At 43.7% G+C, this 24,473-nt stretch overlaps 2 protein-coding genes across 5 annotated transcripts in view; both read right to left on the minus strand.

Moving 5' to 3' along the window:
- Positions 1 to 301: 301 nt before the first annotated feature.
- Positions 302 to 10,115, minus strand: LOC149329298 (uncharacterized). Of its 3 annotated transcripts, XM_089561945.1 has the most exons (5): positions 9,113 to 10,115; positions 8,728 to 8,781; positions 5,107 to 6,197; positions 2,957 to 3,001; positions 302 to 2,285 (listed from the first exon to the last, which is right to left on the minus strand). In XM_089561945.1, the coding sequence occupies exons 3-5, from the start codon at positions 5,135 to 5,137 to the stop codon at positions 1,645 to 1,647; spliced, it is 717 nt and encodes a 238-aa protein (XP_089418071.1). In that variant the 5' UTR covers positions 5,138 to 6,197; positions 8,728 to 8,781; positions 9,113 to 10,115; the 3' UTR covers positions 302 to 1,644. The 3 variants fall into 3 exon arrangements, with proteins under 3 accessions (XP_089418071.1, XP_089418070.1, XP_089418069.1); XM_089561944.1 differs by having other exon boundaries at positions 8,728 to 10,115; XM_089561943.1 differs by having other exon boundaries at positions 5,107 to 5,183; positions 6,084 to 10,115.
- Positions 10,116 to 15,878: 5,763 nt separating this feature from the next.
- Positions 15,879 to 24,473, minus strand: part of LOC149329299 (uncharacterized) — a 32,543-nt gene continuing 23,948 nt past the window's right edge. For both annotated transcript variants that reach the window (XM_089561941.1, XM_089561940.1), the window contains exons 2-3: positions 18,526 to 21,742; positions 15,879 to 17,821 (exon numbers count right to left, since the gene is read on the minus strand). In XM_089561941.1, coding sequence (XP_089418067.1) covers positions 17,181 to 17,821; positions 18,526 to 18,607 — 723 coding nt within the window. In that variant the 5' untranslated portion in view covers positions 18,608 to 21,742 and the 3' untranslated portion in view covers positions 15,879 to 17,180. The remainder of the gene's footprint in view (positions 17,822 to 18,525; positions 21,743 to 24,473) is intronic.

The following is a 24,473-nucleotide window of genomic DNA, read 5'->3' on the forward strand; positions in this document are numbered from 1 at the left end:
AGAACCTTTGTCGGCCAGTTCCTTATCGGTGTAGTAGCAGTCTACTTGCTCAGTTACTGTAAAACGGGCCGGGCCAGGCCCGGGCTGGGCTTCACTCCAGGATTCACAGGCCGGGCCGGGCTCACTAGAGCGATAATTTAGCGGGCCCGGGCCGGGCCCGGGCTTGAAGTCGCGGGCCTGGGCCGGGCTCGGGCTCCAGGTCGCGGGCCCGGGCCGGGCTCGGGCCTCAAATTCAGGCCTGTGCAGTGCTCTAAACTGCACTGCTTTTGAATTTAACGCACAACACGTCAAGTAAGTTTTACAAACAGGCACAATGTATTCAACATCTTGTATGGCAACTGTAACAAAATACTCATGTGGAACTTCACACAACCTAAATTATTAACTTTACAATACACTACAAAATACCAATGTTTTCCATAGGCACCAATCACAGCATCACCTTAAAACAGCCAGAATGTATTCAACAATGTGCAAAAGAAACTGCAATAAAATACTTATGCGCACTAAGCAATTAACAAAAATGACCCAAATTACGAGTATTACAATACACTACAAGATTACTAAATTTGTCGTAGGCACCAATCACAGTATTTTTTGTTTCAGCAGCCACGACCCCTGCAGCTTGTTATCAAGAACACCTTATGTAAATTGATAAGGCTTTTTCAAGCAACACCAACACAACAAAGAAGGTAGCACAAAGTGAAATGGTCCTAAACAGATGATATTCCAAAACCAAAACAGATTAAAAATGGTGTGGACATAATGCTCAACAAATATTACGCCATGTATATCCAGCTGAGATAGCACTCTGAGAAATGGTGATGTAGATGTTCGTGAACTCTTCTAGTTGGCTCTCATACCAAAGAACAGAGAACTGTTATCAAGCCTCCAGTTTAACACAAGACGCATCAATACGAGGTCAGACACCTGCCTTTCCCCACTCATTCCTGCCACTAGCACGGCTTTAATAAACACACAAAGATTAACACATGTGCAGGTTTTCCTGTGTTGTCATACAAACAGAAATAGGTTCAATGATATTTATTAAGTGAATTTGAAATGAACGTCACAAAAATATGCCCCGAATCTCTTCACTGAGGCAGGCTGAAAAATGGCACTAGCAATAGAGAAATTTAGAGTAGCAGAAACGTAGCAGCGTAGACGTAGACTGCTTTACTGAAAGCCGGCTCCAAACGCGCAGCAACCCCGCCTGGCTGTACCCATACCACTACAAGAGTGTAGCCAATGTCCGGTAAACCAGTATACGTATACACTATTACGACTCTGGTATGCTAAATCTCTCTAACATTGGGTACAACGCTTTTGAAAGTCTCTTACAACAAGAAGTGAGGCCATCCCTGTATGACTGTGATTTTATTTCCATTCATGCGAGTTTACGAACATAGCAGGCTCACTCTTTATGTTCAAGAAAGACTTAAAGGAGAAAGACTGTGCAGTCTAAGGGAACAGCAAATGTTGTTTTCTGAAAACCCTGTCAAAGTGAACAAAACTTACAAATGTAGTTAATGATGCAGGTAGGCTGCCAACACCTATCATAGGGAATTCAGCTAGAATGTCGTTAGCTTGCATAGAAAAAGGGAGCTAGAAAAACATATTGACTAAGGGCATCACAAACCACTGCTAATCTTTGTGAATCGCCTTTTTGTGCAGTTTCAAATTTTGCATCTGAGGGAATCTCTTTTCACACAAGTCACATTGGTAGGGCTTTTCGCCCTTATGGGATCTAACATGCCTCGCAAGACTTGCACGTACTACAAAGGCCATGGGGCACAGCTGGCACTGATACGGCTTTTCACCCGTGTGGGTACGGATGTGTCCCACCAGGTGACTCCTCTGCGCAAAGCTGCTATCACAATAGTCACAATGGTAAGGACGCTCACCAGTGTGAGTGCGCTGGTGATTCACTAAGGTCTTCTGGTGTGCAAAGCTCCTACCACAGTGTTCGCAATGGTAAGGACGTTCACCAGTGTGAGTGCGCTGGTGTGACACCAGGTTGGCCTTCACTGAATAGCTGCTACCACAGACATCACAATGGTATGGGCGGTCACCTGTATGGACTCGGAGATGCATCACTAGCTGAGATCTGTATTTGAATCCCTTGCTGCAGTGTGTGCATTCATACAACTTCTTTTTTGCAGGTTTACCCCTGTGGTTACCCCTGCCAGAAGGAGCAGATTCCATGCAGTGGCTCACTACGCAGCTTTGACTGTTTGAATCTTGCACAGGAGGTGTGCCATGTCCGGTCTCCCTGAAGATTGAACCTGCGTTATAAAGGCAGAATACTTTCAATCAAATGAGGGAACCAATACTGCACAGCTCACCTGGAGCTAGATAAAAACAAGATGAATGTGGAGGACATATTCGCCAACAGCTGGGGATGTTTATGAAGAGTTTTATTCAATAGGTCAGCCTTACGGAGAATTCAACCCTGAAGAAAGATATCCCCAGAACGAATTCTAAAAGCAGCTGAAAACAATTCAGAAAACATTTCAGCTACAAAAAATGTCATCCTTGCCAAAGCACTTGCATTACTGCCATCATGACAGACACTGTACTAAGCCCACCCAAGTGGGCCTAATAACTAAACAAATGGCAGTTAGCAAAGTTTAGCTAAAGCTGTTTAGCACACTGCCACTTTTGTTTTCTTTATTTGCACCTTAGACAGGGTATAAGAGGAAGCAAAAGCTAAAGACTAAATACCTGATGAGGCCTTGGACCCCTGCACAAGTCCTTACATCAATGCGTAGAACTCAGAGGGGTAACAGCTTTGGTCAATAGTTCACAAATTACGGAAAACAACTTTCCAGAATATTAAGGGCAAATATCATAATTCACCACAGTTCTATGAACAGAAGCTTGTCTATCCTTCATACTACTCTTTGCAAGAAAACCTTCAGGAATGCATTTATGGAGAAAAACTGCAGATTCTAACCTGATGAGTTTTGTCCAGAAAATTTGCAGGCTCTGGTAGTCAAACCTGCATGTGAAAGACAGGTTACGTGCATAAGACACAGGATTACACGTGCAACACCTCATATGGTGTTATGTGGATGAGATGGTGAAAATGGAATACAATCTCATACAACAGTTGTGCTAGGCTGTGTAAATTCAGTAGGCCAGGCTTAAACACAAACTAGTTCCAACGCAAACATTCTAAAGTTTCAATTCTGCACACCGATGGGAACTATAATCATGCTGATGAAAAAATCAAGGTTGCCTAAAAAAATCAGACAGCTGTTGCAAGAAAACCAAAAGCCGCTTCATTGACCTGTTTGCTAGCGCAGTAACTGGCTTCATGGGAAGGACTGTACAAGTCTGCCTATGCAGGCTTAAGAACTAACGAGTGTCAGTTACGCTTAGAGACAAAACACGCTGGTACAAGATTTTTTTTAGACCTTTCACACCCTTTGTACCGCACGCAGGAAAAAAATTTTCAGACCCTGACAACTGGCAAAAAATTCTCAGGATGCTGGCTTGCAGCCAAGATTACAGCTGCCCACGAATGTGGCCAACATGTCCAACAAGGTGTTTCCCCTGCAACACCTCCAAGAGTGCCATTAACCAAATCAGTAGAAGCACATCTGAAACTGCATGCTACTGTGGGTCGAGTGAAGTTAGAGCATACCATATTTACTCGCGCAAGGTCCGCGCCTCCAATATGGATGAAAAATTGAGCAAAAAAAAAAGAAACTGTCATGACTGAGCTCTGCAATGCGCTACTCTGGAAGATGTTTAAGGTGACCGGCTTCTCTAACACCATGAATGGCAAGGAAAAAACCGTCTCTGGAATATGCTGATGAGGTGAGCTCATTGGACAGTAACTAAAGTGATAACTTATGATGACAGTTAGATGGTGAAAGGGCAGCTCTGGCTAAAGAGGGCTATGGCTCAAGGCACTTTCTTTCGACACAGGTTGGGATTAAAGGACCATTTCCAAGCACTGCACCCAGCACAAGCCAGGGGAAAACTTGCGTATTGCATCACTGGTGGGTACCCAGTGCTACTGAGGTTCCAACCCTGCTCATCCTACATGTGTGACCTATGTTCCAATGACTAGGCCACTGATGCAGGGAGAGTGAATGCAGCAAGAAATAAAGAATAAAAGTATAACTTATCATCACCAATTGCAGCATTCCAAGCAGAATTGCAAACATTAAATCAGTTTTACAGGCATTTTGTGAGGCATGAAGACCTGACACGTGTCAGCACCTCAGTCCGGCAAAACCAAAAAAGAAAAGAAAGAAACAGTGTGCGTCGTGGAAGAGTAAGTCTGGTAAACCTTCTGTTGCCATGGGCAACAGGGTAAAGCATCTATAGAGCACAAAGCTGTACAGAAACACTGGGCAAGCAAATTTTTTCAAATCGCTTCACATCATAATAAAATACTCTCCTCCTCAAAGAAAATTCTAGGTCCATACAATGATCATGAATTGAAGTCCAAAAAGGATGAATTACAAATGTGCAGAATAGCATTCGGTATTATAAAACTAAAATAAAACATTGTCACCCCAAACAGCCAAATGTCGCCTGCTCTTAAAAGAGCCTCAAAACGGAACGGAAGACGTCACAATGCAGGCTAAATGGACACAGCAACAAACATAGCTTGGACAGAGTCAGGAATGCTTCGCACATGACAAAGTGAAGTCAGTCACGTGTGACCAACCACAAGGAATCATAGCGTACTCTTCAGCAAAGCCATAAAAATGTCCATAATCCAATGAACGGCGGCAGATACAATAACATGTAGAATTAGTCATACAATACTGACAGCAGGGGTTCTGAAGAGCCCCAAGAGTTCATAAAGCCCCAACTAGCAGACACAGCAAGAGTGCAATGTGGTGGAATAACAACGAATGACAAAAGCAAACATTTGAAAATATCTGCGGCTATACAACACAAGAATCAATATAAAGATTGATGTGTAAATCACCACACATGCACCAAAAGGCAAATTATTTCAATGCATGCAATATCCAACACGATGTTTCTACTTTAAATGAAAAGCACCAAAGGATATGGTTTAAATGAAATAATCAATTTGCACACTTATCAGCGCAACCACACAATGTCCAGTGTAATTACATTTTGTTCTCTTTCCTGTGAACTCGCACATCTTCTTGCAATGACCATCACTTCAGTTACAAAGATCCTGCTTTGATCTGTGAATAATAGAATGGAGTCAGATTCACCCCACTTTGCACCAAAAAAAAGGACGTCATGTTCAGCCATTTGTATTTTTAACCGAGCATAATGGTTTGGAACAAATGCCTCTCCTTTACTAAAGATGAGTACCAGCTGCTTATTTTTTTTTTAATTCTCAAAGTTAACTGATAAACTGACATGTAACATCCTACAGACACTTGCACAGACTTTCTTCCAAAAATATGCAAAATTTCCTGAATGCTATAACTTCATTGAAACATATGCCAGTTTCATTCACCGTGTTGTGGTATGCAGGACGATCGTTCAGTATCGTCCCCTTTCCTATCCACCCTTTTTTATGTGGAGTGCCTGGCTTGTCTAAGATAGCTGCAAGACGACTGGCCCTTGCATGACAGGCATAATTATTTCTTGGTGCTTGATTCTGAGTGACCAAATATCGTGATTTTAATACTTCTACTACTGAGTGCACACCGCAAAAGCACATAGGTCATAGACAGTGTTCGACTGCAGTACGAGGTCAGGTGTTCTGTTAACACCACGACAGAAATGGGAATCTCACCAAGAGCTTAATTTAAACTGGTAAATCAATGCACACCAATGGTTTCTCCTCAACCACTATTGAGTCAAAACAAACAGAAAGAACCTGGTGCCTCCTCAACATCAGTAACAACTGTTAGAGACCACTATGCAGCCGCCCGTTAGTCTCTCTTTCCTTCTCCTTTCAGGGAGCCTGTTGTCATTTCTGGGGAAAGAATTACATTGTTTACGAAACGAGTTCACTAAACAACATCTTTTTTAGGGTGATGCCTATTAAGGTCCCTGTAATGCAAGCAATTACTTCAAAAACATTTCCATCTAACTTTGTGAACAGATATAATGCACTGAGATCACTGCACATGCAATTTTCCAGGTTATGAACATGAAGCAATGGAGTCATCAAAGGCTGGCAGGATTGGTATGGAAGGTTTCTTTCTCGGGAACCTTGTACGCATTGGCTTTTCGGTAATGGCCTGCAAAATAACAGAGAGCAAAGGAGTGTCACTTTGGAATGAACACAAATGCCACAGGCATCGGAACATGTGCGCTTTTGTGTAGACGGCAAAGCACAAAAAGCACATCTGACAACACTTTCTGTAGCCTTTCTTCTCTAGGCACAAAATGTGAAAGGGTATGGATAGGAAAAAAGAAGAGCAACTTGCAATGTGCTGTTAATTGCGAGTAAAAAAAATTGAAACTGATGTTTTCCACCAGCTAAAATGCAATGTCAGTTGCGGTATCTTTAACAATGCTTGTCATTTCGGCCCAGCTGGTCGGGTTAGTTCTCTTGGCAGAGCCAGGTGGATTCTCATGAACCTAACTTTGCAAATGCAAATAAGTGAAAGTAAGGTTCTGCCCGTGTTCGCAGCAGTACATTGCTTTTGAAGGTTATCCTCAGGCACGTTTTACCTTCTCCTAATACTGGTCCTCATGTCTACATATCGAAACAGAGCACAGTAGACTAAGCAGGAGTCTCCAAAGCCACAATAGCATTGCTTATACGCTGTGTATATAGAGCACGTATCATGCAGCAGGCACCTGCCTGCTTTAAAAGCATCTGCTTGTGTTTGTGGCTTGATGCACGTGCAATACAGTAGAGCTCACTTATAACTGCCACAGACACAACAAACACTTGCTTGGCATGAACAAGTGTGGTGCCATCGTCAAAGTATGCCTTGGGCAATGGCAATATGCTTTAGATACAACAAACACCTTTGGTCGCATCACTTGGTTATAGTAAACAAAGAGGTGCCATTAATCCCACGAATATGAAGAGGTCGCGCTTCAAGTAAGAGCGGATATCGAATAGCGTCTCAGCCCTCGCGAGACGGCCCCAGAAAGAGCATGTCAACCTTACAAAGAAATAAAAAGGCAGCTTTGAAACAGGAATTCGATGGCCTACAAAGGCATGTGCGCTCACCAAATGGGCAGCATCGAAATTCGAAAAAGAAGTGCAAGAAAGGGGTATTGTTGGAAGTGAACCTACTGCCCATGGTCACGAATCAACAAAAAGCAGTGATTTGAGAAGTTTGAATGCAATGCTGGCTACATTGGTCACGTGATACGCTGCGCATTCCCAGTCCACCGCTCCATTTTTTGTTCTGCTACCACACGCAGGCAGCGTCAGAGAGCGGACAGTGCAGCTGATACATGCTGTGCCACGAGCACTGCGCTACTTTAGACACGCTGCATGGGCATACGGACTACAGAAGCTCTTGAAAACACACGTGATGACACGCATGGAGGTTTGTGGCAACGCGTCATTGATGCATTGCTAGCCAGATGTTTCCTCGGAGGACTACATTCCGGCGGACAACAGCATCACACAGCTATGTGCACTAACGAAGCTGTTGAACACCAAGTAAAAGCATTTCCCTACCGCTAGGAATTTGATTAATGTGGCCAATCCATCTATACACGTCGCAGATGCTTGAACTATGATTTGTTAATGCGATACCACTAAGGAGCCAGTGTCGCAGAAAAACCAGCATTGTCACTGGCGTCGTAGGCCATGTGCAAAAGAGCTACGAATAATCTCCACAGAAGCAACCTAGATGGCCGATGGGCCAGCTAAGCCACGTGACCTTGCAATGTTATCCCAACCAGCCCACCAGATTGTGAGCAAATTGGCCGCCGTGGCAGGAGGCATTTAAGTGAATGCTTTGCTCGTGAGAGGTTACTGGTCATGGGAGGTTACACATATATGTGGCAGAAAAGTACCAACCATGGAAGAAGTATGAAGCACTGAAATAAACATTGAATACTAATACACTCTCGCTGCTGGCTTTGCAGATATGTTAAATGCTATCTCACAGTTTCATTCATCATGAGTGATCAGAAGCTGATCATGCTTTCTGGCCAAGTATGCGACTCCAAGGATTTCAGGGGATAACTGGGGCTTCCAACCTTAAGGTTTTGAAGCCATGCCACTACCAGACTGGCAGCTTACAATACGACCCTGTGCTTTCCGACAAAAACATTTTGACTATTTGGCCTATAGTTGCCATCGTGACATATGACAACACAGTACGTAGGTCAGGAAGAGATGTTATCCATTGTTACTTTGAAAGTATGATGATTAAACATAACAATATGGCAATACGGACTGACGACCACCAACCAACCAAACCAAATTCAAAAGAGTATTTTGGTTTGGTTTTAAAGGGTTTAACGTTCCTAAAACGACTCAGGCTAAGAGGGACACTGCAGAGGAGGGCTCTGGAAAATTTTGATGGCCTGGAGTTCTCTAACGTGCACCGACATTGCACAGCGCACAAGCCTCCGGAATTTACACTGCCATAGAAATGCGACCACCATGGCCGAGACTGAACCCGTGTTTTTCGGGGCAGCAGCTGAGCACCATAACCACTGTGGTGACTAATAGAACATTTTCAATCTGGGAAGAAACGAGCATGACAAACAATAAGATTCACTCAATCAGAAAAAGATTGCATCAGTTGCGATTTCAAACTAAATATCCAGCAAAGACAGCTACTATCTTACTTTTATACAATCTTCTCATCTGAGACATCCAAGCACAAATATTTTGCCAAATAACTGAAAAAAGCAGATATGAAATAAATAAAATGCTGGTTAGAATTAGAACGGGCATGATGACAAATAAGGAAGGCAGGACATTTTGAGAACCTGGAAGAGCTAGCAGATAACTTGCAATGAAATCTTACGAAACACACAATGGCTAATGAGTCATCAGACTCCAACAACCATAAGAATCAAAAAACTGCACAACACATCACAGAAATTGAAGGCATATAGCGCAGAATACAAAAAAATAGCCTTGAATAGGAAAAAAAACAGACACGGATTCAAAGCTTACAAATAAGGAAGGATCAGTAGAAAAATATAACAATGAACAACTTTAACTTACTAGGAAAGGTGGCACTCGCTACAGGCCTGATCCAAAGGGGAAGCCAACAGTTATTTATCTAACGGAGACCTTTGGTGTGTGGTACAAAGACATGTCCCTCAATGCATAGCAAATAAACCATGTCCCGCAGTGCAAAACAAATAAAACAATTTACCACTATATTCTACTAGGCAATGTGACACTCGACAGAGCCCAGACAGAAATGGGGAACTTTTTAGTGCATTGTACAAAGGTACGCCCCTCAATACATTGTTTTACAGGATAGAAGCATGAAGCTATGAGTCAACATTAGATGGCAGCAGTTCCTCTGGAACATTCTTCCCCTGGCTACTGATGCTCCTCCAATGGCTGCAAAACGAGAACACAGAAAACAGGCCCGGCACAAAAAAAAATAAGAAAATGACAAATGATACCAGCATTCATCAATAATGCAAGCAGGCCTGTATTTTAAAGCAGACCATTTAGTGCAATGATCGGGTAGCAAGCACTTTTCATTCCTGAGTGGTGGCTATTGGGACCTAGAAAAAGGATTTAATACATGCATGCCATGCCAGCATGCAGAGAGGGCGACCTCCATATACAAAAAAAAAGCCTCATGAGAGGCAGTAAGTACTGTTTGTACCAGTTTTTGGCGTAAACTGCTGGCTACAGTTACTGCCTTTGGAATATGGTTCACCAGCTTGCACAAGTCGCCTCAGTGAACCATGAACACTTCACCGAAAGAACTAAACAGCATTTTCCACGTGATTACGGACAGAGAAGAACGCGTACATCGATCGCCACGAACGTGCTGTCTTTGCTAAAGCCCGCTACAAGAGAAATTAAGCTTGGAAAGCTCACTGGCGACCGAGTGAGTACATCCGATTCACATTTGAAAAAAAAAATGGAACCCTGCGCTGATCGAGGGAAGTGACACCATTGCCTGGCGTTGCAGGTACTTGCGGGCGATCAAGGAATTTCCGGCTCTTTCCTCGTTGGCATTGCATAACCTTCCTCACAGCGGCGCCCCTTCTCCTCCGTTCTAAGAGTGTGTTTGTCGTATTTTCCCGCTTTCGTTCGTTTACTGGATGTTTCTAGTGCACTGATCTGTGCACCTTGTTTGAATTATTCGTAGCGGCGACTTGGGTTTTCCCCGCTTTGAACTTACACTGATACCGCGAAAACGTTTCCACGCTCAGGAATTGCCGGATAAGTGTTGTATTCGGCATTCGAGGGAAAAGACAAGAAATTAATTGGTTTTGAGCAAACGCAGCACGAATGAAACAAACTAGATGCAGCATCAGTATTTTCTCTATAGACTTTTTCAGAGCTGGATTCATTCCTTCTAGGACAGTGGCGAGCAGTAGGTCAACTGCACACAAATTTATTTTCCTCTGCTGCAAAGTAAGGAGTGCAAACATTATAAGAAAGCCCAAGTCGCCGCTACGAATAATTCAAACAAGTTGCACAGATCAGAGCAATAGAAACATCCAGTAAACCAATGAAAACGGGAAAATACGAGGAACACACCATTAAAGCGGAGGAGGAGGGGCGGCGCTGCGAGGAGGGTTATGCAACGCCAACAAGGAAAGAGCCGACGTCAGTTACAACCCTGCAGCCTGTTGGGTTTACTTGCCCGCCGATGCAAATGTTGAAATAGCAGGTTTATAGGAACAACTCCGGCAGGTTTCACTGCAGCACATTTGACTGGTATTGTGGTTATACACTCCTACGGCGTTCATGTTAAGTAAGCGTTAACAAGCAATCCCGAAACTTTCGTGACTGCGCGCGCGCACAAACACGGGCCATTTCTTCACTAGCGCACGCTGCAAAAGTGACGTTATCGGGTCGCACGATGTTATCCTTGCTCTGTATGCGCATAGATTTCCTTCTGCAAAGCTGCTTCTTCCACAGACTCACAGATTGACAACACATAAACACGAATATGCAAAGCAACAGACTGAGGAACGGGCACAACCGGCAACACACGAGAAGTGTACACATGTTGATGCCACTCGCGATGCAGCTTGCGCCATCGTACATCTTACGTGCATGTTTGGTGTGAGCACATTTAAATACAAATAAACATAAAGAGGACCATGTAGACAACCTAAATTAACTATATCTTATGACATTGCAAAGTTTCATTCATGCACAAGGTAAAGTTGATTGGAAACTGGTCGTCAGTTGTGGCAGCTACGACCTTCCAGCGCCAGCGAAAGAAAAATCGAAACTGGACACCGTTGGCTCTTGGTTTCGATATCGCACTCGGCAGATGGTAATCCTTGCAGGCTTTGAACTTTATATCCGGCTGAACTTGTGCGTACGACGGTATATTAGTGCTATAAGTGCATAAGCTCTTATCCGATGGGTACCAACCCCGAGCAAAATCGTGCCTTGTCAGCCTTAGAAGCGCGACTAGCGCGAGCACTCCGTCCAGCGGCACTGCCCGCGCATCGGCGTCTTTCCCTCGACAATGCAACGCCGAAAAAAGCGTTTCTACTCAAAAAGCCTATATTTAGAAATTGTAGAAAGTCTTAGAAAGGCTTTCTAGTACACTGTAGTGAAGGGCTCCGGAAATTTCGGCCACCTGGTGCTCTTCAACGTGCATTGACATCGCACAGTACACGGGCCTCTTGAGTTTAGCCTCCATCGAAATTCGACTTTAGCTGTTGACATAACAGTCAGGCAGACCACTACTCCTCAGAGAAATAAAAGATATGGTAGCATGACCATATATAGTTTTGATAGTCTTTGAATGAAATGAATCAGACAGGCACCTGAGTCTATGCCTCGTGGTGGTGCCCACAAAAAAGCAGCTGCAAAGGAGCAGGCACATGCGCAGTGTAAGTAAACTTATGGAGCGGATGATCCATAAGTGCATATAACTTGGTTTCTCAAAAGCTGCAATGAGTACCCCCAAGAAATGAATGGGTTTCGTCAGCAGAGATCTGCAATTGACAATGTCATTGCCTTCGTCCCATCACTTGAAAAAAACTACATGCTGGGTGCATCCCAATCACTCTTCAACATCAAGGCTTCTGTTTTCCACCATGCCATCCTAGCAGCCTCGGCCAGTCTTGGACTTGGAGGCAACGTGTACAAGTGGATCTAAAACTATTTGAAGGAGCAACAAATGTTTATGAGCACCCCACATGGCCCAACACTGCCTCATGCAGTAGAAAAGTGCATACCACAGGGCACTGTGCTCAGCCCCCTTTTGTTCAATATCACTCTGGTACAAATAACACAATACTTACCAAAGGGAGCGTACATCATGCTTTATACAGATGATATCTGCATCTAAAGTGAATCCAGATCATGCCGCACCATGCAACGATCTCTTCAGAAAACATTACTAAACACCTTCACGTACATGGGTTTCCAAGGACTGCATCTTTCCCCGGAAAAAAGTGTTACCATGGCATTCACCAAGAAAAAAAGACCAAATATCCTCTCCTTCTTGATGGGAACCTGCTACCCTATGTACGAACAAAATAATCCCTCAACATTGTCATTAACCGAAACCTTTATTGGACACCCCATGTTAAAAAACTCCGTGCAAGAATAGCAGGAGCATCACAAATCTTCAAGTTCATGGCACGAATGCATTGGGGCTGCAATTGTCGCTCTATGGTTCTCCTTTATAAGGCCTATGTTCATGGTGTTCTACAATATAGTTTTCCTGTATTGAAGAAAATGTCACCTACAAATGAGAGGACACTGGAGGCAGCATGAAGCACCTGCCTGCAGATCTGTCTTGGCCTCCCAAAGAGCTCCTCCACCTTAGGAACACGGAAGCAGAATGTCTACCGCTCAAAGTTTTTGCCGCACAGGTAGTGATACTAACCCATCTATGTCATGTACTTCAAGGGAATAAACATTTCCTGCACCGAGTCCATATAACCCACAGCAATTCCGGCTTTGGTCAAGCTGTGCAGCTATTGCATCTTCCTGCCATCAGTCAGCCACGAAAACTACTGGCTCCAAGTTTTCCACCTTGGACTCTCTCACCTCTTGTAATCAAACAGTTCATACCAAAGTCACTGCGAAGAATGGTATGCCGCAAACTGTGCTGCTACAAACTGCTCTGAAGTACTTAGCTGAGCAGTATTCGCGAGACACACTCATGTTCACTGATGGCTCAACTTCTCACGACTCCTCTTTATGCAGCCTTTACGTGCCCTCGTCAGGCCAAATGCTTTCATGGTGACTACAACGTAGGACATCCTCCAGCACAGCAGAGCTATACGGAATAAAAGCAGCTGTCTCCTATATCCTGCGCCATAACCCAGGATGCTGGGTAATCTTCAGAGGACTCGCAAGGAGCGCTACAAACCTTGTCCAGCCTACTGAAGAGAACAAATCACCAGCCCATTTCTCATGACACTGGATGCCTGCACCACTTGGCTGTTGCTGAAAGCCACTGTATAATATTACAGTGGATTCCAGCTCACTGCGGCATCTCGGCCAATGAGAGAGCAGATGAAGCGGACCACAAAGGTCTACAGCACCATAACTACAAGCACATCTTCTTGACAAGATCAGATGCATCCCAACTCGCCAAACGATATACCCAGGATGAAAAGAACCACCCCTGGAACTCGCCAAGTCATCATCACCCCTTTCTCCATTCCATCGTCCCATAGCTCAAATGAAGCACTGCCGCTTGGGCTTCTGCGTCATCTAGAAACATTTTATAATCACCTTTGTCTTAATGTTGCATCTACGAACATTCGAGGATACCGCTTCAAGCAAGCAGACAGTCTGCATTGTGACAACTGTGGCTCAATTGAGACTGTGCTTCATATTCTCTTCGAATGTCCAGAGCACGCCAATGAATGTGCACACTATGAACCAACGTTTATAGATATTTTTTTAGTTCCATAACTCCTCCTCTGAAAGCGGGCGCTGCTTGTACCCGGGCTGTGAGAGGGCGCTGCAGTCAAGGTTTGCGCCGTCGCCGGCGCGCGCGCAGCTCCTCTCCTGCAGTTACTGTCTTAGCCCGTGCCCGGGTTTGTCGCTGCCTTTTTTTGTCCATTTGTGTTCCTGTGCGCTTTGCGAACACGTGGTCCCCATCGTGCGCTCAGAACAACAAACGCTGCTGGCCGTGAAGCAGCTTTCGAATGCGACGATGCCAACTTGCTTCGTGCCCAGCTGTACCAGCGGGTACAAGAGCAACCTGGAGAAACGCCACCCGGACGGAAGCAAGAGAAAATATCAAACTCATTGCATCAAATCAAACCGTTGAGTCCTTGCGGGTGACATTGATGTCAGTGCTGTCCATTATAGACTTCCTACACAACAAGGGCGTCAGCTATATTCTCACAGCGAAGTTAAACCAAGACCCGCTTGAGGTAATTAGACTGGCACGTTGAAAAAGCCTAGAAATGCTCATATATAATGTTTTTTTTTAATCCAGAGGTTTTTTGGCCTAGTGAGGTCATTTGGAGGTGACGAAGACCACCCTACAGTGACGAAGTTTAGCCAATTATTTAAGCTGCTTTTTCTTTACACACCTCTTGAAGTAGCTGTGAAAGGGAGCTGTGACACGGGAACTGATCGTGTCTTACTTAGTGCCTTCAAAAGCCTCGGAGAAAAGCGTCGCGCCGCCCTCATCCAGAAAAAGGCTAGAAAGAACAGATCTGGCAGGAGCTGATGGCAATACCTTTCAGGGACCTCTCCAATGCCTCCAACGACCACAGATACAGGGTTCCATCACCAGAAGAAACAGTCCTGTACTATTTGGCAGGCTATGTGGCTTTCAAAAAGAAAAATAAAGCGAAATGTGAACTCTGCAAAGTGGACGCTCATAATTACTAATATACACCCCAGTACATGTCTTCAAAGCAACCTTCTAAGACTACACCGTATTCACCAGACGCGCCATTGTTCATTCCAAATGCTGCTATGGCGGAGTGGTTCGCATGCTCGTCTCGCACTCCGGATGCCCTGGTTCGACTCCCCAACTCGACCAGTTTCCTACTCGGGTTTTAGTATTTATTAATGCTTCCGAGATTTTTCGCTCACAGCCAACGCCGCCGCCGACAACACCGGCTTTTCTGCGACATGGGGCCCTAAACGCTATTGTGTTAAAATCCCTCTCTTATGGCTCTGCGGTATCAGAAATCTGGTGTGGACGTGTGAGCACTCACTTAACATCACCTGGGATGACAAAACATTTCAAGGTTGTGGAGTGTACACTGAAGACATTCAGTCCTGCATTGCGCAGAGTCGGAAGCAATACCTCTTTTGTCCATTCAATTTTAAAACAACTGCTGGAATCCCCGTAAATGAGAAGCATGACCTTAGTGCCCCCGGTTACTTGCCCTTACTTTTTTCATGAAATCTTAAGCTAGAAGAGAAAAGCACGAGAATTGATTTTTTGCAGTCACACAGACGGCGTTGTGTGAACAAAGTTGGGCATGCAGCCGTTGCGTGCTCTGTAATCATTATTTGAGTACACAAGGTACAGTCTTCGTCAAAAATATACAGCACAAGGAGTTTGCTTCCAAGCAGTATAGCGTGGCTCTTTAGCATATCTGACAGTCCTAAGCTTGGGAGGGTGGAGGACTTAAATTCCACTTGCCTTCGTAAGATTAGAGTCCCTGAGTAAGCAAGAGGAGCTGCACTGCAGGTTCCAAAAGGAGACCCCTCGGGCTGTATACTTTTGACAAAGGCTGTACACATCCTCCGAGTACACAGCTTAACACGTATGTACCGAAACTTCAGAAATATGACAAAGATTGAAATAACTTTTATATAAAATATTTATTGCAGTTCACAATTCAGAATCTTACTTTTATTGGCGGCAATGTTTTTTTCAACACCAAAATTCAAGCTGTCCTACAGTGTAGGGTGCAAGGCAAATCCGCTATTTGTTAAGTGCACTAAACAAGCCTTTGACAACTATAAAATCACATCTCTAACCAAAGAACTGCACAGCTTTTGAATTTAATGTACAATACGTCAAGTAATTTTTAGAAACAGGCACAATGTATTCAACATCTTGTAATGGCAACTGTAATAAAATACTCATGTGCAATTTCACACAACCTAAATTACGAACTTTACAATACACTACAAAATAACAATGTTTTCCATAGGCATCAATCACAGCATCACCTTAAAACAGCCAGAATGTATTCAACAATGGGTAAAAGAAACTGCAATAAAATACTTATACTTATGCACACTAAGCAATTTACAAAAATGACCCATATTACGAGTATTAAAACACACTACAAGATTACAATATTTGAGAAATGGTGACGTACATATTTGTGAACTCTTTTAGTTGGCTTTCATACCAAAGAACAGAGAACTGTTATTAAGCCTGCAGACTAACACAAGACACATCAATACGAGGTCGGACACCTGCCTTTCCCCACTCATTCCTGCCACTAGCACGGCCAAAATAAACACACAAAGATTAACAGAAGAGCAGGTTTTCCTGTCCTGCCATACGAACAGAAATAGGTTCAATGATATTAATAAGTGAATTAGAAATGAACGTCACTCAAATACGCCCTGAGTCTCTTCACTGAGGCAGGCTGAAAAATGGCACAGCAATTAGAGAGATTTAGAGTAGCAGAAAAGTAATAGCGTAGACGTAGACTGGTTTACTGAACACCGGCTCCAAACGCGCAGTGACCCCGCCTGCCTGTACCCATACCACTACGCGTGTGTAGTCAATTTGCTGTAAACCGGCATACATCTGTGCTATTACGTCTCCGGTATGCTAAATCTCTCTAATATTGGGAACAATGTTTTTGAAAGTCTCTCTCCAACAAGAAGTGATGCCATCAACGTATGACTGTGATTTTATTTCCATTCATACAAGTTTATGAACATAGTAGGCTCACTCTTATGTTCTAGAAAGACTTAAAGGAGAAAGAGTGTGCAGGCTAAGGGAATAGCAAATGTTGTTTTCTGAAAACTCTGTCAAAGTGAACAAAGCTTACAAAGGTGATTAATGATGCAGGTAAGCTACCAACACCTTTCATAGGGCATTCAGCTAGAACCTCATTAGCTTGCATACAAAAGGTAGCTAGGAAAACATATTGACTAAGGGCATCACAAACCGCTGCTATTCTTTGTGAATCGCCTTTTTGTGCAGTTTCAAATTTTGCATCTGAGGGAATCTCCTTTCACACAAGTCACATTGGTAGGGCTTTTCGCCCTTATGGGATCTAACATGCCTCGCAAGACTTGCACGTACTACAAAGGCCATGGGGCACAGCTGGCACTGATATGGCTTTTCACCCGTGTGGGTACGGATGTGTCCCACCAGGTGACTCCTCTGCGCAAAGCTGCTATCACAGTAGTCACAATGGTAAGGACGCTCACCTGTGTGAGTGCGCTGGTGAGACACTAAGGTGTTCTGGTGTGCAAAGCTCCTACCACAGTGTTCGCAATGGTAAGGACGTTCACCAGTGTGAGTGCGCTGGTGTGACTCCAGGTGGGCCTTTAGTGCATAGCTGCTACCACAGTCATCACAATGGTATGGGCGGTCACCTGTATGGACTCGGAGATGCCGCACTAGCTGAGATCTGCTTTTGAATTTCTTGCTGCAGTGGGTGCATTCGTACAACTTCTTTTTTGCAGGTTTATCCCGGTGGTTACCCCTGCCAGAAGGAGTAGACTCCATGCAGTGGCTCACTACATGCTTTTGACTGGTTGAATCTTGCACAGGAGGTGCGCCATGTCCGGTCTCTTTGAAGATTGAACCTGTGTTATAAAGGCAGAATAATTTCAATCAAATGCAGGAACCAAAATTGCACAGCTCACCTGGAGATATGGAAAAAAAAGATTAATGTGGAGGACATATTCATCAACAGCTGGGGATGTTTATGAAGAGTTTTATTCAATAGGTCGGCCTTAACAGAGAATTCAACCCTGAAGAAAGATATCCCCAGAACGAATTCTAAAAGCAGCTGGAAACACTTCACAAAACATTTCAGCTACAAAAAATGTCATCCTTGCCAACAAAACAGGGTACCCTTTGGAATCCATCCAAAGCACTTGCATTACTGCCATCATGACAGACACTGTACTAAGCCCACTCATGTGGGCCTAATAACTAAACGAATGGCAGTTAGCTATGTTAAGCTAAAGCTGTTTAGCACACTGCCACTTTTGTTTTCCTCATTTGCTGCTTGGACAGGGTATAAGACGAAGCAAAAGCTAAAGGCTAAAAACCTGATGAGGCCTTGGACCCCCTGTACAAGTCCTTACATCAATGCGTAGAACTCACAGGAGTGACAGTTTTGGCAAATAGTTCACATATTACGGAAAACAACTTTTCAGAATATTAAGAGCACATGTCATCATAATTCACCAGTTTTATGAACTGAAGCTTGTGTATCCTTCATACTGCTCTTTGAAAGGCAACCTTCAGGAACGCATTACGGAGAAAACCTGCAGATTCTAACCTGATGAGTTTTGTCCAGAAAATCCACCGTATTTGCGGCCTCTGGTGGTCAAGCCTGCATGTGAAAGACAGGTTATATCCATAAGACACAGGATTACATGTACAACAACTCACATGGTGCTATGTGGATGAGACAGTGAAAATGGAATACAATCTCAAACAATAGTTCTGCTAGGCTGTGTAAATTCAGTTTAAAATCTGAACGCAGATGGGAACTATAATTATGGTCATGAAAAAATTACGGTTAATAAAAAATCAGAAAGCTGATGCAAGCATACCAACAGCCACTTCATAGACCTGTTCACTTGCACGGTGACTGGCTTTATGGGAAGGACTGTACAAGTCTGCCTAAGCAGGCTTAAGAACTAACGAGTGTCAGTTATGCTTAGAGAAAAAACACATTGGTACAGGATTCCCTTTTTTTTCTGAAGACCTCTTGCACCTTTTGTACCGCACAAGGGGAAAAAACCTTTCAGAGCATGACAACTGGTAAAACATTGACAGCAGTCTTGCTTGCAGCCAAGACTACAGCTGCCCACGAGTGTGGCCAACATGTCCAACACAGTGTTTCCCCTGCAGCACCTCCAAGAGTGCCATTAACCAAATCAGTAGAAGCACATATTAAACTGCACACTACTGTGTCGAGTGCAGCTAGAGCATACCATATTTACTCGTGCAAGGCCCACACCTAAAATATGGATGAAAAATTGGAGGAAAAAAAGACGAAACTGTCACGACTAAGCTTTGCAATATGCTACTGTGAAAGATGTTTAAGGTGACCGGCTTTTCTAATACCATGAATGGCACGGAAAAAACAGTTTCTGGAAATATGCTAATAAGGTTGGCTCATCGGAACATAAGGTGAGTGAAAGCTGATGATGACAATAAGTTAGATGGTGAAAGCACAGCTTTGGCTAAAGTGGGCCATGACTCAAGGCACTTTCTTCGACACAACTTGGACCCATTGCCAAGCACAGCACCCAGAAAAAGCCAGGGGGAAAACTTGCGTATTGCATCTCTGGTGGGTACCCAGTGCTAGTACTGAGAGTACAACCCTGCACATCCTACATGCGTGGTGCACACTCCAATGACTATGCCACTGCTGTAGGGAAGCTGAACGTAGCAAGAAATAAAGAATAAAAGTATAACTTGTCGTCACCTACTGCATTATTCCAAGCAGAATGGCAACAACACTAAATCAGTTTTACAGGCATTTTATGAGGCATGAAGACCTGACACGTGTCGGGACCTCACTCCGGCAAAACCAAAAAATAAAGAAAAAAATTGTGGGTCTTAGATGAGTAAATCTGACACATCTTGTGATGCCTTGGGCAACAGGGTAAAGAGCACAGCTTCAATAGGTCAACACAGCAGAGGTAATAGGGGAGTACAGGGTCAACAGGGTCCATAAAGCACAGAGCTCTACACAAACATTGGGCAGGCAAATTTTCTCAAATGGCTTCACATCATAATAAAAGAATTTCCTCCTCAAAGATAATTCAAGGTCCATACACTGATCATCAATCGAAGTCTGTACATGATGAATTAAAGATGTGCAGAACAGCATTCGGTATTAGAAAACTCAAATAAAACAGTCACGGCACACCCCATACAGCTAAATGTCACACACAGCAACAAATATAGTTTGGACAGCGTCAGGAGTGCTTCACACACGACAAAGTGAGGTCAGTCACGAGCGACCAACCACAAGGAATCACAGCGTACTCTTCAGCAAAGCCACAAAAGTGCCCATAAACCAGTGAGCAGCAGCAAGTACAATACCATGTAGAATTAGTCACACAATACTGACAGCAGCGGTTCTGCAGAGCCCCAAGAGTTCATAAAGCCCCAACTAGCAGGCAAAGCAAGAGCACAATGTGGTAGAATCACAACAAACGACCTAAGCAAACATTTGAAAATATGTGCGGCTATACAACACAAGAATCAATATAAAGGTTGATGTGTCATACACACCTGCACCAAAAGGCAAATTATTTCAATGCATGCAATATTCACCCATGATGTTTCTGCTTGTGAAAAGCATGAAAGGATATCGTATAAGTAAAATAATCAATTTGCATGGTTGCTGTGATATGTGTGCCATGTACAGCATGATTACATTTTGTTCCCTTTCGTGTGATCTGGCACACCTTACTTCGCAATGACCATCACTTCAGTTGCAGAGATCCTGCTTCGATTTCTGAATAATAGGATGGAGTCAGATTCACCCCATTATGCATAAAAAATTATGGTGTAATCTTCTGCCATTTGTGTTTTTAACAGAGCATAATTTTTTGGAACCAATGCCTCTCCTTTGCTTAAGATGAGCACCAGCTGCTTATTTTTTTTCAATTCCCCAAGTCACAAAGTTAATTGACGAAGTGACATGCGATGTGCTACTGACACTTGCACAAGCCTTCTTCCAAAAATATGCAAAATCCCCTGAATGCCATAACTGCCCTGAAACATATGCCAGTTTCATTCACCGTGTTGTGGAATGCAGGACGATCATTCAGTATCCTCCCCTTCCCTGTCCAACCCTTTTTACGTGGAGTGCATGGCTTGTCTAAGATAGCTGCAAGACCACTCGCACACGCATGACAGGCATAATCCTTTCTTGGTGCTTGGTTCTGAGTGACCAAATATCGTGATTCTAATACTTCTACTACTGAGTGCACACTGCAACAGTACATAGGTAATAGGCTATGTTTGACTGCAGTACGAGGTCAGGTGCTCTGTTAACACCATGACAGAAATGGGAATCTCACCGAGAGCTTAGTTTAAGCTGGTAAATCAATGCACACCAATGGTTTCTGCTCAACCACTATTGAGTCAAAACAAACAGAAAGAACCTGGTGCCTCCTCAACATCAGTAACAACTGTTAGAGACCACTATGCAGCCGCCCGTTAGTCTCTCTTTCCTTCTCCTTTAAGCGAGCCTGTTGTCATTTCTCAGGAAAGAGCTATATTGTTTACGAAATGAGTTCACTAAACAAAATCTTTTTTAGGGTGATGCCTATTAAGGTCCCTGTAATTCAAACAATTACATCAAAACCATTTCCATCCCACTTTGTGAATAGGCAGAATGCACTGAGGTCACTGCACATGCAATTTCCAGGATACAAGCATGAAGCAATGGAGTCATCAAAAGCTGGCTGGCGTGGCACTAATGGTTTCTTCCTCTGGAACCTTGCACACATTGGCTTATCGATAATGGCCTGCAAAGTAACAGAGAGCAAAGGAGTGTCACTTTAGAATGAACAGAGATGCCACAAGCATCGGAACATGTGCGCTCTTGTGTAAATGCCAATGCACAAAGTGGTAGGGATGATACGCAAAAACCAGATCTCACAGCACTTTCGTAGTCTTTTTTCTCTAGGCACAAAATGTGAAAGAATACATATAGGAAAAAAGAAGTGCAATCGGCAATGCGCTGTTAACTGCGTGTTTTCTGCCAGCTGCGTGTTTTCTGCCAGCTAAAATGCAATTTCAGTTCTGGTATCTTTAGCAATGCTTTTCATTTGATAATCTTGGCTGGAAAAAACTCTCATTCCATGCAGCCCAACACAGCCAAAAGCGAAAGCAATGAACACCACAGAAATGCCACAAAAGTTTGTAAGCCTAAGCTCCAAAATGCTCTTCAGACCATGTGGAGGTGCTGCCAAATCGAGACCCATTGTGTTCTTGTCACAAATCAGTGAGAAGGATTCTGGTGACCCGAACTTGGCACATAGAAATTCAGAGCACCAGACACACAGATGGAAAGGATATGAGCCTGAGGATATTATTTGCATAGTTATTTATTATTTACATCATAGCATAGAGGGACCATTCGTTCACGATAGTTCTTAAAGGTGGTAACTCTGGCATGCAACATAAGGTGGCCAAGGCAATGCTGAAAGGAAAACAACATCTTCTATGAAATGCCACTCCCCTTCTACCTGACCACATACTGTCTGGCTGTGTGCTGGTAAATGTAGAATTAATGTCCAATTACAGACACAACACCACGCGGCAATCATCTCTGTTTAGAAACAAACCGTTTTTTTTTACTTTGCTGGTGCTATTTTATCCCAACACGTCTTTGTTTTCAAGGAAGTGATAAGTGAAGGAAATCGATGGACCATGCAGCTAAGGTGAATGTTACAGACCCTAGAATCAGTGAGTGTACAATAACTGGAATCATAAAGACATCCTTAGACAGCTGTTGTGTCCCAGAACGTTCTAAAAAAAAACATGAGTCGTAATATGTAAAACTTTCTAATGCAGAGCAGTGCCACTACCTGCACTCGTCATGTCTAGCAGCACTCCCATGACTGAACCTACATGCTGGAAAACAACGTTTAAGATTGCTGCGGCAAAACAATTGGAGAGGGCAATTAAGCTCCACTTTAAGTGTATGACATGACAGCATTACTGGATTAATGCCAATATATGCAGCATTGGTCGTTCCCTACTTTACACTCACAGATCCCCGAGAGTGGTTTGGTTTGGTTTATGGGGTTTAACGTCCCAAAATGACTCAGGCTATGAGAGACGCCGTAGTGAAGGGCTCCGGAAATTACGACCACCTGGGATTCTTTAACATGCACTGATAACGCACAGTACACGGGCCTCTAGAATTTCTCCTCCAAAGAAATTCTGCCACCGCGGCCGGGATTGAACCAGTGTCTTTTGCGCCAGCAGCCGAGCACCATAACCACTGAGCCACCGCGGCGTGCAGATCCCTGAGAGCCCTCATACCACTCATGGCAGAGCCACTCAGGTCGCTCTTCCTGAGCAACCTCATGACTAACCATTAATGTAAGAGTGAACTGCAATGGCTGGCAGATTGTAATGAAGTCACAAGGTCAAGCGACCTACATGGCCCACCTAGGTTGCTTCCCTAGGGATTTTGTGTGGATATTTTGCTCATGGCCAATGACACCGACTTTTGTGCGACACCGGACAATGACCACTACGGCGCTGAAACTGCACACATTGTATCTTTTGGCAAGCCGTCACAGCTCTAGGCAACGACAGCATAAGTGTCTACCCCCCTAATTAGGCACATGGCGTCGATAAGACTAATAACAATGAAGTTATCACCAGAGCACATCCTCATGCCCACTGCATCGAGTACAATACTTTCAGGCTGCACAGTTGGCTATGGCCGCAAGTGATTGCATAAACAAAGCAAACCACCTTACAACAGCCTCAGAAAAACCTTGAAGAAGGCTGCTATGCAACACAACTCCATCTCAAAACGGTCAAGACTACCTAAGTCTGAAAAATTTGGGCATAAAAAGAGCAAAGATAGCACTCATCTGCATTAAACTTAAAGATGGTTTGTTTGTTTATGGGGTTTATCGACCAAAAGCGACTAAGGCTATGAGGGAAGCCGCAGTAGGGTGCTCCAGAAATTCCAAACCTGGAGTTCTTTAACATGCACTGACATTGCGCAGTACACAGGCCTCTTGCATTCTGCCTCCATCAAAGTGCTACTGCCGCAGCCGATATCGATCCCGCTTTTTTCAGGTCAGCAGCTGAGCGACTTAACCACTGTGCCATTGTGATAGCTAATACAGTATTTTCAATCTGGGAAGTAAGAAACGAGCAGGACAAACTATAAGATTTGCTCAACCAAGATAGGAATGCTTCAGTTGCGATTTCAGCTGAATATGCAAACTCCTGCCTTACTTTTATACAATCGTGTCATCTGAAACTTCCAAGCACAAATATTATGCCAAAAAACAGACAATAAAGCAGGTATGAAATAAATAAAATGATGGCTAGAAGAAGAGGCATTACCACAACTAAGAAAGGCAGGACATTGTGTGAACCTGGAGGAGCTAGTGCACAACTAGCAAGGAACTCTTAGAAAAGCACACAATAGCAAATGAGCCATCAGACTCTAAGAAAGATCAGAATAAAAAAATTGCACAACACATAACAGAAACCCAAGGTATA

The sequence above is a fragment of the Amblyomma mixtum genome, chromosome 9, assembly GCF_055824585.1.
Source record: "Amblyomma mixtum isolate Tamu chromosome 9, ASM5582458v1, whole genome shotgun sequence".
NCBI lineage: Eukaryota > Metazoa > Arthropoda > Arachnida > Ixodida > Ixodidae > Amblyomma > Amblyomma mixtum.